Source organism: Aotus nancymaae, unplaced genomic scaffold, assembly GCF_030222135.1.
Source record: "Aotus nancymaae isolate 86718 unplaced genomic scaffold, 86718_ANA_hifiasm-v0.15.2.pri h1tg000006l, whole genome shotgun sequence".
NCBI lineage: Eukaryota > Metazoa > Chordata > Mammalia > Primates > Aotidae > Aotus > Aotus nancymaae.
In genome coordinates this window covers 65,171,348-65,191,879 of record NW_026988417.1, presented here as the reverse complement: position 1 = coordinate 65,191,879, position 20,532 = coordinate 65,171,348, and the positions used below count along the sequence as shown (strand labels likewise).

The window sequence follows — 20,532 nt, the reverse complement described above, 5'->3', positions numbered from 1 at the left end:
TTCTACAAATGTTGACTGATAGAAGTCAGAGGAAAAAGTAAAATAGCAAGCCTCACTCTTTGTGAACATAACTCTCCCTAATCCTAGGCACGTGGTATAAGCATAGCAGCACATCATTCATAACACATTCTTTATTATCAGACTGTAAGTTCACCAGACGCCTTTCTCTCTATCTCCTCCACATTTGAATACAGACGGTCCCTGACTTATTATACAATGGTTTGACTTACAATTTTTTGACTGTGATGATGTGAAAGCTATACATACTCAATATGCTCTTCAGCATAAGACAGGGTTGTAGCTATATTAAACTCATCATAAATTGAAGATATCATTAAGTCAAAAACACACTTTTGACTTACAGTGTTTTCAACTTTTGATGGGGTTATTGGGACATAGCCCCATTGTAAGTTAAGGAGCATCTGTATTTCAGATGATTGTTTGACTGAACGGGGTAGGAATTTGACAGCTATCCAATCAATTCAATTAAAAAAAAGCCTTAATGACACAAATTAAACTCTGGGATATCAAGAATGAGAAAAGAAATGAGAAAAAAAGCTTGATAGTACAGGTGGTTCCTAAATTGCAATGGTTCGACTTAGTGACTTTTGAACTTTAGGATGAGCTTATCAGAGTATTAAATACATTTTCAACTAATGATATTTTCAACTTATGATGGGTTTATAGGCATACAACCCCACTGTAAATCTAGCAGCATCTGTATCGTATGGTTTAATTTTTTAAAATTCCCTTTTAATGTTGCAAGTGCTAATTAGGCTATCTGAAAGATCTTGTTTTTCTCTAAAAGACTGTATTGAACTAACCTATCCAGTTCAGACATTCTCTGTGCAGGCTACAAATTTCATTTTGCATGCGAATAATCCTAAAAGGTAAATGTCAATCCAGAAAAAGAAAAGGATACGCAAAAATAATATGAACCTTAAACCCCAAATAAGCACTAATTGCATTGACTAAAAGCACTAGAAAACCTAAGACTATTAAAATAGTGAAATGTTAACTGAAATAGATAAAAACTAAATAATTTAAATGATAAACTGATGATGTTATTCACATAATGGTTTATATCTGATGTTCAGAGGCAAGATAAATAAAATCTACTGTCCAAACAAAGCAAGAAATAATGAGATTTTAAAGGCTACTGTAAAGTCAATTACTTCAAATAATTCAATATTTTGTTCATTTACATAAAATTACATAACAATTAAGCTGGCATTTTCAATCACCTAATCTTTCCAGTACTAATACTAATTTGTAATCTAAGCATTGTAATTGACTTCCAGGGCAAATAAAATAAAAAGAAGAAAAAAAGGGAAAAATAGGAAGAAAGGAAAGAAAGAAAAATTACTGTGACGCTTAGGGCTTAGTAGAATTGTTTAAAAATTGGAGTCCAGTTATTTTTAAATTTTAGAATAAAATATGCTTGTTAAATTTATTCTTAGATAATTGCCTCTTTACTATTCTTCATTTTTATAGGCAAACTTTAGACATATTTTAGGCATTTTTTAATTGTGTTCATGTAGAGTATTTCCTCTTTTAGGTATGTGCCATACTGGAGTTTCTTCCATAAGAAACCATTAAGGAGGTACCTGCTTTCATGTATTGGACAGCAGATGATGTAAGTTTGAGATTTCTGTGTAAGGAATTTCATAAAGTGAGCCCTGAAGTCGCCCTGGCTATTTGTCAAAAATGTCCAGACCTCAGTTTACCAAGCTGGAATCCAAGCACAGCACAATGGTCTCACTGAGCTGAGGAGGCAGAGGAGTTTAGGGCAGCTAAAAGAAATGGAATTTGCAGGACAGAGTACTGGAGGAGAAGTATCTGCATGGGAGCAGGAAGTGTGCTCAGAAGACTATGGAGGACTTAATATATGACTGTGAGATTGTAGTCATTCTAGTAGATGTAAAGCAGCACCTTATTTTGGTTTTGCTTTGCATTTCTTTACCTCTAACGAGGTCAAAGTCTTCCATGTGCCTATTGGATTTGTGTATCTTCCACAGAAAAATGTCTATTCATATCCTTTGCTCATTTAAAAATTTTGATTATTTGTCTTTTTTATTGCTGAGTTATAAGAGTCCTCTCTTCTGGATATGAGGCATTTATCATATATATGACTTGCAAATATTTTCTCTTATTCATGAGTTGTCATTTCACTTCCTTGATAGTATCCATGAAGCACAAAGTTTTAATTTTGATGAAGGGCATTTTTCTATTTTATTTTGATGTTCATTCTTTTGGTATTATATCTAAAAATCCAATGTCAAATTTGAGGTCATGAAGATTACCTCTAATATTCTAGAATTTAGATTTCTTAGTTTGTTATAAAAAATTTAATTATAAAATAGGAAGTGCAAAGTTTCTGATCATTAGAGAAATGCAAATCAAAACCACAGTGAGTTATTATCTCATACCAGTCAGAATGGCAATTATTAAATGGTCAAGAAACAACAGATGCTGGCAAGGCTGTGGAGAAACAGGAACACTTTTACACTGATGGTAAAAATGCAAATCAGTTCAAACACTGTGAAAGACAGTGTGGCGATTCCTTAAGAATCTAGAGCCAGAAATACCATTTGACCCAGCAATTCCATTAATAGATACATACCCAAATAAATATAAATCATTCTATTATAAACATATACCCCCACATATGTTTACGGCAGCATTATTAACAATAGCAAAGACATGGAACCAACCCAAATACCCATCACTGATAGCTGGATAAAGAAAAGGTGGTACATTTATCCATGGAATACTATAGAGCCTTAAAAAAGAATCAGATCATGTCCTTTGCAGGATCAAGGATAATACTGGAAGCCATCATCCTCTGCAAACTAACACAAGAACAGAAAACCATATACCACATGTTCTCACTCATAAGAGAGATCTGAACAATGAGAACACATGTACACAGGGAGGGGAAAAACACACACTGGGGCCTGCCACGGAGGGCAAGGATAAAGAGCATCAGGACAAATGGCTAATACATTCAGGGCTTAACACCTAGATGACAGGTTGATAGGTGCAGCAAACCACCATGGCACACGTTTACCTATGTAACAAACCTGCATGTTCTGCACATGTATCCTGGAAATTAAAATTTTTTAAAAAAAGTATACAGTGTCAGCTATAAATCTCTACTAATTGTGTGTTGACTGTTCTATTGTTTTCATCAATGTCCTGTGACATAATTTGCTTCACACCTTCATATCATCAAATTTGACCTCCTTGGAAGTGATAGCCCCAGAGGCCAGTGTTGGAGATTTGTTCTGACCCCAGGGGGGCTCCTCACAGCTTTATCTATCCCTATTCCTTTCCAGTAATCTAGCCACACTACAGCTTAGACTATATGTCCAATGAATCCATCAGCCCCCCTCCCCCATTGCCGTTCACCACAACCTTCACTACTTTTTTGTTGTAAATGAAGTAAGTTTTTTTGTAGGAGAGATTAAGAGTTCTCTATGCTAGAGCATGCTTCTCCTGCCTGGTAAAGTCTTTGAGTCTAGTGCTGTCTGCTGGTGGGCACAATGTCGCTTCTCTCTAGGAGACCCCCTCATTTTAGACATAAGTACTCAGTGGAGAGGGAAAGCATCAGCCCCAGGACCCCTTGGCTTACCTCTCTTGACCTAGAAACCCTTCCCACAAGCCAATGCAAGAGCAATCAGGATTTAAATATTCTCAGCAGTGCCACGCCCAAGGTTGAACCTACATCCTATCAGCCAGGGCTGGACAAAATAGAGCACTGACTTCTTGGCCACACTCACCAGGAACTTAGCCTCAGCAAAGGTAGGTGAGGGCAGGAGGAGAAAGGATGTCATGCTTCCCATCTTGGGAAGACAGCCCTCCATTGAGAGATGGGGGTAGACAGAGTCCTGTTCTCTCAGTTATATCTGTCTTGCTGAGCTGGGAGGCAAGAAATAAATGAGCGGATCTTGGTTCAAATATCACAGATTTACTTTTCTTACCAAGTGTGGTAGATTTCCTTAAGTAAATGCTTCTTCATTTGCTATATCACCCTAAAACCATTTCCAGAGAATGGAAATGATTCTTTTTAAGATAATTTTCACCCATTTCACTAGAGAATAAGTCCATGAAGCTCCTCACACTGTCATGCCAAAAGGGGGAGCTATGGGATTTCTTTTTGAGGTTAATGAAAATGTTCTAAAATTAACATAGTAATGATTCCCAAATCTGCAAATACACCAAAACCCATTGAATTTGTAATTTAAACAGGTGAATGTTATCGTATTTAAATTATATCTCAGTAATTCTGCTTCTTAAAATATATATTTAAAATATATATATATATATGAGAGGTATATGAGGCTTGCCTAAAAGTGGCTACTAAGTTGCTGAGAATAAAAAATACAGACTAGAAGTCAGAAGGTGCTAAAAGACATTGGCACTCCCATCCATCTAGAGTGGAGAGACTTCATTATGAGCTTTTTTACACCCAAGTATCCAGCTAAGACTCCAGAAAGACTACACCTTGGAAGACTACACCTTAATACACTAATAAAGAAAGGCCTTTTGTATATTCACCCTTACAGTGTCTAAAATCCAAATCCTTACAAGAACTATAGGAGATTGAGTTTGGAGGTTGAGTCCTTCAAAAGTTAGAGGGCCTTGGGAACCACTGTGTGCCCTCCACAGAACCGCCCTAAGAAAAGACAAATCTAGCTCACACAGGTTCAAGATGATTAACCAGTAACTGAAGTGTCAATAGAAACAAAATTAAAATTTTTACAGTAAAATACCAGAATACAGAGTCATTGTAATATATCTTTAACAATGTCTATTGTACAGTAAACAAAATTTCTGCACTTGTAAAGAAATAAACAAAGTCATTCATGGTTCAGAGAATAATCAATCAACAGAAACCAACTCTGAGATGGTGCAAACACAATATGTACTAGACAAAGATTAAAAGCAGCTTTTATTTATAAAGTGAAAAGTTTAAAAGATAATCTGTTGGAAGAATTAAAAGTAAATATAGTCTTAAGTGAATAGATAGGGAATATCAGCAGCAAAATAGAAAATATAAATTAAAATAAAATGGAAATTCTGAAATGAAAAATGCTACTTATTGAATAAAATTGGAGATATCAGAAGAGCAATGAACTTGAGACTAATGAATAAGAACTATTCCAACTGAAGAACAGAGACAACAAAGGTTGAAGAAACTGAGCAGGCACCTGTGGGATAATATCAAGTGGTCTAACACAACATTGGGAATACGTGTAATTAAAGTCTTAAAGAGAAGACAGTAAGAACAGAGCAGGAAATAAATAATGGTTGGACATTTTACAAATTTGATTTAAAAAAACTGACTTATGAGAAGCTCAATAAACCCTTATCAAGGCAGATATAAAGAGAATCATGCAATGAATGTCCTAGGATAATCACTGAAAACCAAAGACAAACTAATCATCTTAAAAGCAACCAGAGGAAAAAAAAAATACTGCATTCAGGACAGCAATGAAAAGATTGACTGCCAACCCCTTAACAGAAGATAATAAAAAAACATGTTTATAGTGCTAAAAAAAACTTTAAGCAAAAAGAATAGCTTTGAAAGAAAAGTTTATAAGGCTGGAATAAACACAAAGTATTTAAAAAATAGTACAAAGAATAAGACTGGTAAATGATATTATACTGTTGTAAGCTTTTTAAATGTAGGAAATGTGATATAAAAATATGACATATGAGATGTGAAAATGTGAAGAAAAAACTTTCAGGTATAAAATAGAAAGTAAAACATGTAGGACAAAAAACCAATAAACTTTGGAATATTGAAGGTGAATATTATTAGCCCTAGAGAAACTATTACATTTTAACAAAATTAATAGCTTAAAAATCACAAATGTTAAAATAAAACAATAAAAATATTCAACTGAGACAAGAGAGTCAGGAAATGAACAAAACAGGAACAAAATACAGAAGAAAAAAGTGGAAAGCAAATATATTAAAAATAGTAAGAATATACATTCAAAACCAATCATACCAATAAGAACATTAAGCATAAATGAACTAAACACTCCGAGATTATGTCTTGATAAAACAAGCAAGTTTGAATGCTTTTTTCAAGAGATTCACTTTAAACACAAAGACACAACTAGATTGAAACTAAAAATACGTAAAAAGATGTACCATTACATTAAGTATGAGAAAGTTGTCACGGCTATACTGTAAGGTTAGTGCAAAAGTTTTTTTGGTTGGTGCAAAATGGTTTTTACCATTAAAAGTAATGACAAAACTAATAAATAAAAATATGGTTTTTAATGGCAAAAACTACAATTACTTTTGCACCAGACTAATAGCATTAGACAAAATAGATTTCTAGAGAAAGTATTATCATAGATAAAGGAGGACATACTGATAAAAGGAATAACTTATCAGAAAGATAATCATTACAAATCTCTATGTATATAATAACAGAACTTCAAATTTCAAGAAGCAAAAACACAATAGATTAAAAAACTATAAGGGAAAATGCTAAAATCCTCAATGGGAGTTGGAGATTTTAACACTCCTTTCCATTTTCTTGACCTTTCCAGCTTCTAGGAGGTACCTGCATTTCTTGGCTCACAGACCCCTTCCATCTTCAAAGTCAGCAATCCTATCACTCCAAGCTCTGCTTTCCGTCTCACATCTCTTTCTTTCACTCTGACTTTCTGCCTGATTCTTCTAAACTTAAAGGACCTTTGTGATAACATTGAGACCACCCTAATAAGCCAAGAAAATCTCTATAAAGTAAACTGATTAATTTTATCTGCAACCTCAATTCCCCCTTGCTGGGTTACATAACAATTACAGGCTGCGGGGATTAGGGTGTGGGCCTCTTTGGTCAGCCAGTATTCTGCCTTTTCCTGACTTTCTAGAGGCTCTAAAAAGAAATTCCTGAAAACAGAAAACTCATTTCCCCTTCAGTAAAGATAATCTCTTAGATCATCTAATATTTTAACTTATTTTGCAATGTGACCCTAAAAACTTTTTAAAACTCACTCATAGAACCCAATTTGTCACCTTTATTTATTCAAATTGTCAGTCCTTCCTCTTTAGAGTCCTGTTCATTAGAGAATGTACAGAAAACAGCATTATTAGAAGCTCTTAACAAAGATTAGCCAGGCTATGAAAATCAATATTTGTTCTATTTTTGAGGACTCCATTCTATGCCTGGAAAATATATATTTAAAAACTAAATGTATATATGTACATTTGGGGACATCTATCAGGGTTGTTTACATATGGATGTTTTAGTATATATTGGCTTAATTTCTCATTCTCTCCATATTTTATCCTTTATTCTCCATTCTCTCATTTTCTCTTTATCACCTTCTGCTTCTCTTTCTTTCCATAAATAATTCAAAAATATACTACCATTGTTAATACTTGTAAAAGTAATTACATAGTTTTAGTATTCAGACCTGTTTCTACAAATGACCTGGCTCCAGTGTTGGAAATAGTTCAGTAAAAAATCACTATAAAGCAATTTCTTTTTAATTAACTGAACCTAAATATTTTTACTTAAGAATACTAAAAATACTTAGCTGACAGTTTAATAATTATGACTATATATTTAACAGTGAATATTATAGCATTCCTCATACCATTGAATAATAGAGGTAGAAAGAGATGTAGCTGCCTGCCTAAGATTACCAGCCAAGTCTCATATGAACCTTGCTCCTGTACTATTTTTTAAATTGTTCTTTCTTGTTCTTTCTCTCTCTCTTCTTTCTTTTCTTTCTTTCTCTCTCTCTCTCTCTCCATCTCTCTCCGTTTTTTTCAAGCAGAAGATAAAATTATTTGTATCTAGGTTGAACCATCACTTCTCCTAAATATCTATGGTTCTCTTCAGTGATGTATATTTCTTTATGAAAGTGTTTTGGGAATAGTTATGGTTATGTGCCAGTTTGTTATACAAGACCTCATAAACTACTATAGCCTTAGTAAAGAGAGTCACAGCAGAAGTCAATTCATCTCTTAATTGTAGCTCAAATTTTTATTTTAAAGGAATACGTCTTGCTTAATAAATACATTTATATTTGTCAGCATTTTCTGAACTCCTGTACTCTGTTGAATATATTTATATAACAGCTCCTTTTGTTTTATAGTACAAATAAATCATTTGCAGATTTGCATGAAAATTCAAGTAAACTTAAAAATGAATTGGCTTGTTCATGAAAACCACGATTACTCAAATTATACCTGGATTTCAATGAGCATAAACAAATTGCATAATTCTAGCATAGCCTTTCATTTCTAAATCCAGGGTTAACAAATTTCTCTAGACATTTAAATTCCTTCATTAAACTGATTATGACTGAGGATTTACCGCATTCAGTTTCTATCTGTGCTAGCTGTTGGAATACCAAAATAAAGGTGTATTAGCCACAGTAGGAGCACTGCAGGAGAGCGAAGCAAAGAGGAGGAAGACTCAGCACAACCTGGAAATTTTGGGTGTCTTCCAAGCTCCAGAGTCATGGACCCAACTGCCTACTCAAAATACCACCTGAACACATCTTCCTTCAAACTGTGTGTCTTCTTTGGTGTCTTCTATTTCAGAGATTGGCATTTATATCCATGCACTTGCACAAGCTAGAAACCTGGGCATAACTTCTCACTCTTCCCCGCTCAGCCAAAGTCTGCCTCCAAAACCATGTGATGATTCTGTCTCCAAAACTGTCTCGCCCCTCTACCAGCACCACAGGCCACACTTCTGTCATCCCTTGCTTAGACTTCTAAAGCCGTCTTCAAACTGCTCTCACTGTATCTACTCTTACCCCCTCTATTCTCTGCACCCTCACAACTCAGCACACTCAGCGTTTTGTCTTCAACATCTGTCTTCTTAACTAGACTAGAAGGTCTGTGAGGAGAAGAACCATATAGATCTTTTGACATAGTAGTACCAATAGCTTGCATGTTACTTGGTACAAAGTGGTATGAATTAAATATGTTAAATGAATAAATGAAAGGCTGACAGACAAGGGACAACAAACACATAAAACAGAGTAAGAGGAAAAAGAAGAATCTCAACAAAGACTGTGGAAAGCTCAAAAGTACAATGTGTTCAGTGAACCACAACTAGTTCAGCTGTACTTAATTTTAATATACATACACAGCAAAGAATCCCTTTTAGAGGTAGGTGGCATGGATTCATGAACTTTAAGCACAGGCATTGGCCTAAATTGTTTTAAATAGGGAGGCAGTAACAGTCTTATTTGCATTTTTGATAAATAATGACAGCAACAGAGGGGAGAATGTTTAAAGGCAGGTTAGTTAGAATGCTTTTAATTGCAAATTCAGCAAGAAGAAGCTTAAGTAAAAAGAGATTCACTATAAGGATATTGGAATTTCTCATGGAAGTCAATCATAGATATATGGCTGGGCTATAAGAATATTCTGAAACCTGGATTGTGCTCTATTCCTCTCTGTTCATCAACTTTAAGGGTATTACTTCAAGCTACTAATATCAATTTCATCAGGTCATTTATCAGGAAAAGATACTGATAGTGCATTTTAATAGTATAAAGACAACCTGAATGAAGAGAATACTCTCACAAAATCATTCTGAAGAAGGTCATTTCTACAGGAGTACTATAAGAGTTTTTAAGAAACCTGTAGCAACATTAAAATGTTAAAGGTACTGTTTTGGGCATGTGCAGTGGCTCATGCCTGTAATCCTGACGCTTTGGGAGGCTGAGTTGGACAGATCACAAGGTCAGGAGTTCAGACCAGCATGACCATCATGGTGAAACCCCCATCTCTACTAAAAATACAAAAATTAGCTGGGCGTGGTGGCACATGCCTGTAATCATAGCTACTCAGGAGGCTGAGGCAGGAGAACTGCTTGAACCTGGGAGGTGGAGGTTGTAGTGAACCAAGGTCAGGCCACTGCACTCCAGTCTGGGTGACAGAGTGAAACACTGTCTCAAAAAAAAAAAAAAAAAGATACTATTTTGAAAAAGAGCGGTATTAGTGTTACCTTTTAGCAACTAAGCCTTGCTAAAAGAAGAGACATAGGATAGAGAAAAGAACTAAAGATAGGCTGGGTCTGCCTCACAATTTTGCCTGGAACTAGCCCTAGTCAGGGAGAAATCTGTGTTTCCTCTGAAGCCAATGGCAAGATAGAAAAGAGGAAAGAGGCGACTTCAAATCAGTGTTATACAGGAAAAACAGCTCCTGCAAAATTCTGCTTACATATTCGATAAATAATTCTTGTTAAATACTAACTTCTGTGATAAATTTCTGAGTTGCTATAACTGCTGCTGTCATAGGCAATGTCAGAAGGTTTGATTTGGTCTTTTTCATCCATTTTTTTTCCCCATCTGACTTACTAGAGTAATCATTGTCACATGAGGCCTCTCATTTAGGCCAATTATGATTATTTCTTCCCAGTTTTAGAATCACAGTAAGCAATCAACATTTGAAAAATTAAGGAAAGCTACATAAATGAGACTGAAAAAAGGCTTATATATTTAGCTACTAGCCTGTTTTGCTGATTTTCAGTTAGAAAAACGTTGGCTGTTTGTGTAGAGATTTCTCAAGAGGACACATAAATGAGATGTTGCAATTCTTGCTACATGTAGTTTATCATTAAACGAACGTGGCAAATGTTATTGCAAAAGCAGAGATAAAGTTTAATCTTTAAAACAATGAAAGAATTAGCTAGTCTTAAACTCTGTATTAAAATTTGTGGGAAATAATCTGAGTGTATCCTTTTAAATGAACTAATCATCAGAAGATAACTGAAATATGGTTAAATAAAAGAGATACAGAAGTATAAATACATTATATTATCTTAAATAAAAATGAAAACTGTAGCAATACACTAATGTGTTAGTTATTTCTCTGAGTTCTGGGGGTCTGAGTACTTTTTAAATTTTTCCACACTCATTTGGAGTTTCATTTCCAAATAATTTGCCATAGAACTAAAATATATTTTTTAACTAACTTGCGCAGTAAACTAGGAATTTGGCCAAAGGGAACAGAAAATTTACATTTATATTAGTCAGGAAGTTGATCATTGAACAGGATAGAGTTAGCTCTTGGAAAGGAAAGCTATCTCCTTGACCATATGGATTTCCACTGGCCTTACAGAGACACTTGTCCTTTGATCTGACATAGGTATATTTGTCCAACTAGCTGGACTGATTTTCCGAAACTAGCACCCAGGAATTTTCAACATAGATAAGAATCTGACTAAACATGTAACTGCTTAAATTGGTTTACTGAGATTTTGATGGACTCTGCCCACGTAGATAATCGTTGGCTACTGAGTTGACAATGAAATTTTAAATCATTTATCTGTGAGACCCTGGACACAGGGCTGGTTTTAACATCTTCTGCTGAGTTTCAATGGCCTCATTAGTTCCATCGACCTTCCCAGATATTATAAATTTGGAAAGCCAGCAGGAGGAAGTGGCAATAACTAGAATAAGAGTAATAGGTGACATTAATCCATGTTACTATGTGATGGATGTTACCATGAGCCCTGCACCTGGATCATCTTAACTTTATAGTCATGCTGTGTCCAATGTACTGAGTTATCACCACATTGCATGTGAGGAAAATGAAACTCAGAGGGATAAATTTCCCAAGGTTACACATCTACGAAAGCTGAGTAAGGATTTGATTTTAGAGTCTGTGTAACAACCTGTAACTGACCATTTCCTGAAAAGAGGACTACTGAAAAAACCAGGAGTGGAACTCATCTAATTCCAATGAATGATCTACCTGTGAATCTCTGGATAAGTCACAGAATTTACCCAGTGCCCAGTTCCCTCTTCTGTAAAATAAAGATGTTGGATTCCATGTCCTACAAGGCCTCTCTGAGCTCTCAAATTACATGCCCATAAAATATACTAGATGTGAACTATTAGTAGAAAGAGCTTTAAAATTGCTGTAGGAAGTCCAAGATTTGCTACTAACTTTTTATTATTGGCAGTGGGTGAGCCATTTAACCTCTCCAGTTCTTTGCCTCACTTCAAAGTTTATTTTTAATATGTATGTCAGTGCTTCACAAAGTGTAACATAGCACATAAATACAAAGTACTATGCCATCACCTCAAAGAAAATTACTTTATAGCATCAGGATTATGGATTCTAGAAACTATACTGAATGGGCTTCTCTTCTTATTACTTAGAACATCTGGTTTGCAATATTTTAAGGTAATGCTTATTTGTAGTAGATTTAAACAAAGAGAGGAAGAGAGGTAAAGAGAGAGAGTTTCCAATTTTCCACTTACATATGAGAAAGGTGGAGTCCAAACAAGACACATAGCCTTAGACAGGGGGAGAAGGTATCCCTTACCAATGTATTAAATAAACTTTAGTGAGGAACAGCAGTGATAAATAACCTAACACCTTGGCTCTTTTGCAGTTTGACAAAGTTAATCATTAAAATCTCCTAGGTTTTCCACTACAGTATTCCCAGGGTGTCTATTTACCTTGATTTTATCTCTTTGGGGCCAAGGATAATAGCCTCTTGCTTCTGTGTAGAGATTAATAATTGATTAGTTCATAGTCAGGAATCTTCGTAAAAGGAAACCAGTTACTTTTGGCTACCACCTTTTACATGATCACCTGCAGGAGCCAGGAGGTGCTGCAAGACTCCCTGGTAGAAAAATGAAGAAGGTCCTGGTACTACTCCTGCTTGCTGTGGCATTTGGACATGCTTTAGAGAGAGGTAAGATTTATTTCTTGTCACCATTTACAGGAACTCTTACTAGTTTAATTTTATATTACCACTTAAAAAATGAAATAAAAGGTAAGAAACAGAAGAACTGGTGAATATGCTGGGGAGAGGGGTAAGGACCAGAGAGGCATTAGCCAGAGCTCCACTATGCCATGTAATGTTGAATTGGAATAGACAAAAACATCAAGACAGGCATCTTGTTAAAGAAAGAAAATGGAATTACACAATTTGTCAATTATCCCTCCCCTTTTCTTTTGATAAGCAAGACCTAAAGAGAATGATTTAAAATTAGACATTTGCTAATTGTTACAAGATGATGCAAATAAAGACCATGATCCATCATTAAGCATTTATTCAGACTTCAAATATTCATTGCCATCAAGAGTATAAGATGCCATGTGAATGATGCGTGATGTCAACTTAGAGATTTCTTTGACCCCTTTAGAGGAATCCTATACATGCAATATTTGAAAATGTACTGTTTTTAAAATACCCCTCACATAAAATTTTTCTATAGCTATGAAACACAACCACAAATAAGATAATTGAATTATATTTTTTATTAAAATTATTCTTCAGATGGTGTCTTCTTTGGGCAATGTTTCAAAACTTTTTTATATGATACAAACAGATAATGTGAAGTATACAACTTTATGAATTCTACAGCTGGGAAACTTTTCATCATTAGTTTCAATTTATTTTTCTGGCTGATTATTTAATGTTCACAAGGGAAACCTGCATTTACCTTGCTTTGTAAAATTAAGGTTTTTATTTAGTGCTGTGAGTTAACAGCCTCACCTAACTCATACACTATTATTCATATTAGTAATATATTTAACCAGTGGAATAAAATGTGTGTTCCCAGAAATTATCAGTTATTTACTGTGACATGAATAACCTTACTCCAGACTTTTAATTATTATTCTTACATTTACTTTTCCTTGATCTACTTTTATCATTCAAATTATTTTAACTCTTGTCTTACCCATCAATTCTTAAGTAAGCCGTGTGTCTTTAGGTAAGACTACAAAGTCTTTCCAAGATAGTGTAGAGTATAAAAAAGCAACATAAATTGTATCCCTTATAAGACCTCTGAATAGGCCATGTTCCAAGAAATCCCGAAGTCTTATTCTTTTGGCCAAGGCTTTGCTGGGGCAGATATGATCCTGAAAAATCCTACTGAAGTAGGTTCAGATCAGGATCTTTAAACATAGATGGTCCAATAATGGCTAGAAATTTGAATTATATGTAGAGGTCATAACTAGGAGCATGAATCACCATTTTAGACTGCTGACTCAATAGATGTGCATTGACATCACCTCAAAGAATGACAGTGTCCTTTGGAGAGTAACAGAGCATTCTGCATTCTCTATTTCAACATTCTCAGCAGTCCTCAGATTCTGATGAAACAGATGCTAAAATCCTCCCATCAGACCCCTTGAAGATCTGAACTTTATTCTTATAACCCATGTGCTATACGCCAGATGAAATCTTGAGATATACATAATACACTTGGTAAACATTAACATTCAATATTTGGGGGCAGTAGTTCTGATCTATCATCTCTATTCTCTTAATACATGAGCATGACCCAAAGACCAAGTCAGTTTACTTAGAAGCTAGCTGTGTTTTCTCCCGGCAGGGAGTTATGAAGTGTACAAATTAAGGGAGTTCTGGGGACTCTAAGGTTCTGAGTAGCCTTGGATTATGGGAGATTGGTATGGATTGCAGTTTTCTCTGCATATTATAGTTTCTAGAGAGCTGACCACCCACAGCATTTATTTAAGCACCTGTTCCAGAATATATTACATTCGAGATTTATCTTGAAAAGAAGTTTCTGTGGCCAAACACACTTAAGAAATGAGTCATACATTATCCTTCTTGGTGGTTTCACAATCAATGCCTTTGTTGTCCTAAAGGTTGTGAGAAACACTACCAGAAAGAAATTTAACTCAGAGTATCTCAACATATTGACTCTTTTCTACAATGACTGTATCTATGGAACTATTCTTTGGAAACCTTGGGTCTGAAATGGATACTGGTATAGCTCAATCTTTACTGGACAGACTCCAGTTAAGCCAGTCCTATACTATCAAACAGCATTGGGAATCTTGTTCCCAACCCTTTGGATATATCTTGGAGAAAAGAGCTTACCAAATCTGCTAAATCTGGATAGTGTCATAAGAAAATGTCCACTTTTGCTACCCTATGAGAAGCAAGAAGGCAGCATTTGCCAGTTGCCTCCAAGTAGCTTCTTCCCCTAGGACTGAAATGGATGCAATACTAATATAAAACATATCCTTCCCTCTTCCCTGCCAAAGAAACCAAGTAGCAAAGACTAGTGACAGAGCTACAAAATTATCAAAGTAATTATGCCAGCAGGAAATAAACCACTGCAGTTGATAAGAGTTGTTGACAAGAACAGGCTTTTATTATGAACATTTCCTTTTTTGCTTTAAGCATTTCATTTTCAGCATATATATACATATTTATTAAACATTATACTAAACTGCAAGAAGAAAGTTCCCTTTGGGTTGGTGGGTGAGCTACACTTCTCCTTCTCTTCCTTCCCTGTCAAAACAGCCCTACACAAGGGCTGAAGTCATACAGGCAGCTAACTTCATCACTGAGAGCAATGTTAACCTCCCTGAAAATCAATAGCAACGTTTCATCTTATTGATATCAGGTGTAATGCCACATATGCAGTCACAATTATGTGTGTAATATAAGGATAAATGTACACACTCTCTAAAAGGCTATCAACTTAATCTACTTAGGATAGGAGGAAGATGAAGACACCCCTAAAAGGAATTGACGATACCCTTCCCCAATTTTTTGGTCATCTAACTTCTTCATTCTACCTATTGCTTCCTCTCTCTCTCTCTCTTTTAATTTTCTCATTCATTCTGATCTGACCACACATTATCTCACACTCTAAGTCCTTTGCACCCCAGGGCTTTGCATTAGCTCTTCCCTCTTCCTGGAATATTGATTGTCCAGATATTCTCATAGCTCCCTTTCTCACCTTCTTCAGGTGTCTACTCCAAGTCTACTTATAGAGGGGGCTTCCCTAACCAACCTACCACAAATGACACCTACCACTCTATTACCTTCTATCCCCTTACTTGGGATTATTTTTCTTCTTAGCACTTAGTACCTTACCTTATCACTGGTTGTTCATTTGCTTATTGTAACAAATGTAGAATGTAAGCTCTGTGAAATTAAGAACTTTTGTTATTTCCTGTAATTCCCAGTTATAGAACACTACTTGGCATTTAGTAAATGTTCAATAAATTTTTGTGTAATATTACAAAATTGGGATTTTGTATACTTATGTCTACTATCAGACTCAGGTTCCTTAAAGATTGGTGGCTTTAGAGTTTTCTTTCATATGATGCCATGCTCCCAGTACATAGTCGATGTGTCTGTGTATGTGTGTGTTTGTAGATAGATAGATATGTACATATATATATTCATATGTATAACACTGGTCACGAACTAACTGGATTTAGCTAATAATAATAACTGCCAGGTATATTCTGCTTCCTAAGGATATAATCATCTTCACTTTGCAAATGAGAAAACTGAGGAAGAACAGAGAGGATAAGCAACTACTCAGGGCAGTAGGGATTCAAATCCAGGTGGTCTGCATCCAAAGCCTCTTTCTTAAATCATGATAAAATACAGCCTCCTATGGATGTTTTATTTGGTCCTCATGGTTTGGACCAACAAAATTTCTTTAAGGCTGTCTTTAAAGTCTCATTTGACTTGTCAACATTTTAAAACCTAGAGATTCCACATAAAAATCAGATTTCTAGCTTCTCTGGAAGCACAGGAAGGTGTGGTAATAAGGGCCAAATTTTCACATGGCAATGATGAACTGGAGCTGAATTGTGACTCCTCCTTTTGGACTAAACCCCCAGTTCTCACTATTGGGTATTTAATCCTTTCTTCCCTTGGATCAAATGTAAGTTGTGCAGTTCCTAGATCCTATGAGCATTTGTGTTTGCTAACCGGGGTGTCATGGTAAAATAGTAACTAAAGAAAAGAATATTAACCAACTGGGTATGGTGGCTCATGCCTGTAATCCCGACGCTTTGGGAGGCTGAGGCAGGTGGACCATGAGGTCAGGAGTTCAAGACCAGCCTGACCAACATGGTGAAACCCTGTCTCTAATGAAAATACAAAAAGTAGCCAGGTGTTGTGGTGTGCATCTACAATCCCAGCTACTTGAGAGGTTGAGGCAGGAGAATCATTTGAACACGGGAGTTGAGATCACATCACTGCACTCCAGCCTGGGCAACAGAGGCAGACTCCGTTTAAAAACAGAAAAGAATATTAACCAGTGATTTTATCTTTGCATTTAAAATAGGCAAAAAAATTAGTTACCAGCCATACCTTTCAAAGAAATCACACGTGAATTATTTAAATATGTTTACATTTTACAAATTGTGTTTTTATCCTACAGAAGCAAAACTTAAGTAACATTTTTAAATGTAAATAACTGTAATTTTGTTATCTGTTTAAAAATATAATAGCAAGAGCACAGTCACAGAATAACACATTTCAGTCTTCAAATTTTACCACATATCAAAGTAAATTTGTTATTTCGATATTTATCAGTTCTGCTGCAAATGTTAGGTAACAATTGGTTTTAAAATGAAATGTACTCATTTGACAAATACATACTAGATTTTAAAAAATATAAATAACAAAATACATGGTTGGATTGTTGACTAGGCTAACATTGAAGTGGGTGTTCCTTAATAGTTTTCTTAGAAAATATGTGTCTGAGGAATTATAACCTGGAGACAATTGGGATGTAACATCTAGTTTATAACCTTTAGAAAACAGTGGCATTCTATTTTCTTTTTCTTTTTTTTTTTTTTTTTTTTTGAGATGGAGTCTCACTGCTCTGTCACCAGGCTGGAGTGCAGTAGTGCAATCTCTGCTCACTGCAACCTCCGCTTACTGGTTCAACTGATTCTTCTGCCTCAGCCTCCCAAGTAGCTGGGACTACAAGCTCACCATCACGCGTGGCTAATTTTTGTATTTTTTAGTAGAGACAGGGTTTCACCATGTTGATTGGGATGGTCTCGATCTCTTGACCTTGTGATCTGCCCACCTTGGCCTCCCAAAGTGCTGGGATTACAGGCGTGAGCCACCGCGCCAGGCCTATATTTTCCATCTACATGGTACTGCAAAGTTCATTATTATTTGTTTAAAAGGTTCTCTTTAGCCTTACTAAGACAAATGAAGTGCTATAAAAGCACTTAAAGCAATATATATCACAATGGTTAACACAAAATAGCATTGAGTATTTGATAGTAAAATTTCCCATTTAAATTACAGTTCTCACAAGTGTCCAATAATAAGCCTTCAGTTTCTTACTGGGATTTAAAAAGAAGAATTAGAAAATTATATTTCATTTATGAAAAAAATACTGCTGATACATCACTATAGGAGACAAGCACTATAAAACTGTTTTGGCCATACTAAAAATTAATATACACAAATCTACTCTTTATCATTTTTAAAAGATAAATTACTAATCTTTGAAATTAAATTTTTCCTATCAATATACTGCAATCTGTTGGACTTAAAATGCATTTAAATGGCTCAGGAGAGCTGTTTGACAAAACCACATGTGATGACAGAAACATAAATAATGATACATGTACGATATATCTTTGCCATTACATTGCATAATTTGTTTTCAGTTTATACAGTTATAACTTCAGTAGTCATTGAGATGTGTATATTGACAGGAAACAGTGAAAGGAAATCACCCATGTCCAGTGTTTTCTGGTTTAAAAGGTATTGTTTTTTAATTGGCAAATCATAATGATATACATTTATGGGGCACAATGGAGTAGTTTGATATCTGTATATAATGGGGAATGATAAAATCATCAATGATCTCCTCTACCATCTCACTACTTATCTCACCAAAGAAATGAAATTGTGAAAATATAAAATACCCAACAGAGCTGTTAAAGCCCATGAGTCTCCAGAACACAACAGGAAAATAGCAACTTGAGACAATTCCTAGCATCCTGTGTGAGCATTTATTTACATCAATGTTATTTAGCATCCATTAATGTTCCTGGTATACAAATAACAGTTCTAAGGAACCAAATTAGATTTGAGTGAAAGACTAATAATAGTGAAAGTATCCAAATACTTACTTGAATAAACTTGGTAACAAGATAGTATCTTATGACTTATTATGAAAATTCCATGAGGGCAAGGATGTGTCTATTTTGGGCTCCACTGTATGTTCAAATTCGATATTGAACCCAATGCCTGGCACAGAGTAGGCCTCAAAAAATATTTGTTGCATGTATGAATGAATATTTTCAACTTTGTAGGCAGAGGTAAGGTGCCTGAAGCAGCAAAGATTTCCTGAAAATAAATCAAACTGCCTTTCAAAAGTTCAAAATTAAACAATACTTACCAGAATGTTTCACAATATAGATTAAAAAAAAATGGAACATGCTGTTCCAAAAAGCAAAAATTCTGTTAATGAAATTTGTAAACACTTAGTACTGTGGGGGTCACTTGATGTGAAAGTGATTTCACCAGAGTCACTAAGATTATGCCAATATTTACTAGGGATATATCAAAGTCCAAATCACCTTCTTTATCACTAAATGGTACATTTAAAAACAGAGCATATCATTTACAATTCATTTCAGACAGGTTTCAACTATATGAATTGGAGTGAGCTCAACTGGTGCAAGAAAAAAAAAGCATACTTATTAGTAGTATTCCATGGAATGGGGAATCAATTCGTAATAATCGCATTGCAAATTAACTTTAGTATTTATTTGCTGTATTTGCAAATTGAGACAATGATTAACATACATTGGCTTAGTCTTGTAAGCTAGATATCTTCTCTTTAGATAAATTTTTAAAATTATTTTATCAGAAGTATATTTTGGGTAGTTCACCTGAAAGATCAAGGTGCAACAACTTCCTCTACATGTTATTTTTATATTTTAATTCTGAGCTTTCTCAATATCCAACCTGAGCTTCCTCCCTTGCTTCCTGTCACGCCCAAGGATGAATGTTCCAGCAAAAATAGTTTCAAAACCATTTTAAGCCTTATTAAGTCCATCTAGTTTCCCACTTCTCTCTCATCAGTTTGCATTCTAACTAAAGTAGTATAGAATGCTGATGAATTCTAAAGTGCTGTGTGCAAACTCGAATAGTTAATTCAATTCAAATTATTTAATGGGATAATCTGCAGGGCCCATTTACACTACCTTCATATGCACATTCCCATTCCCATAATATATGAAAGAAAACTTTACATTTTTTTGGTGAAATAAAAAATCAGAACCTGAAAGGTTAGAAGCAAAATATTTCTCAAAATGTTCATCAGAGGTACCTCATTTGAATACAGGATTTCACTTTGCATATTATTGAACAATGGTCACAACAGAAGTACCAACAAAAATAACCTCTTCCATTTTATAGGGGGGATTTAAACAAAGCTCCTATTTATTAAAAGGAAAAGGAGTTCTTATTAGAGCTATTTTGTGTGTGTCTTAAAACACAGTAAGCCTTGAAAAAAATTCCTTATAATCTCTATTTTCAAGAGACTAGTTTATAATCCTCAGCAAGTGATCTTATACATCATGAAGATACATTGTACTAAATTCAAGGATCTTTACAATATATGGTTATTTAAATCTATTTTGATATTTACAATGACAAAACAAACTCACCTTTTTAAAACGCTGCTTTCATTTCACTTATAAAGTAGCCACAGTTGGAATAAAGATATCTTACATTGAACTAAAATCTACTGCTAT

At 34.9% G+C, this 20,532-nt stretch overlaps 1 protein-coding gene across 1 annotated transcript in view; it reads left to right on the top strand.

Moving 5' to 3' along the window:
- Positions 1-12,535: 12,535 nt before the first annotated feature.
- GC (GC vitamin D binding protein) overlaps positions 12,536-20,532 on the top strand; it is a 38,939-nt gene continuing 30,942 nt past the window's right edge. The window contains exon 1 of the mRNA XM_012464420.2: positions 12,536-12,703. Within this exon, the coding sequence (XP_012319843.2) occupies positions 12,643-12,703 (61 nt within the window). The 5' untranslated portion in view covers positions 12,536-12,642. The remainder of the gene's footprint in view (positions 12,704-20,532) is intronic.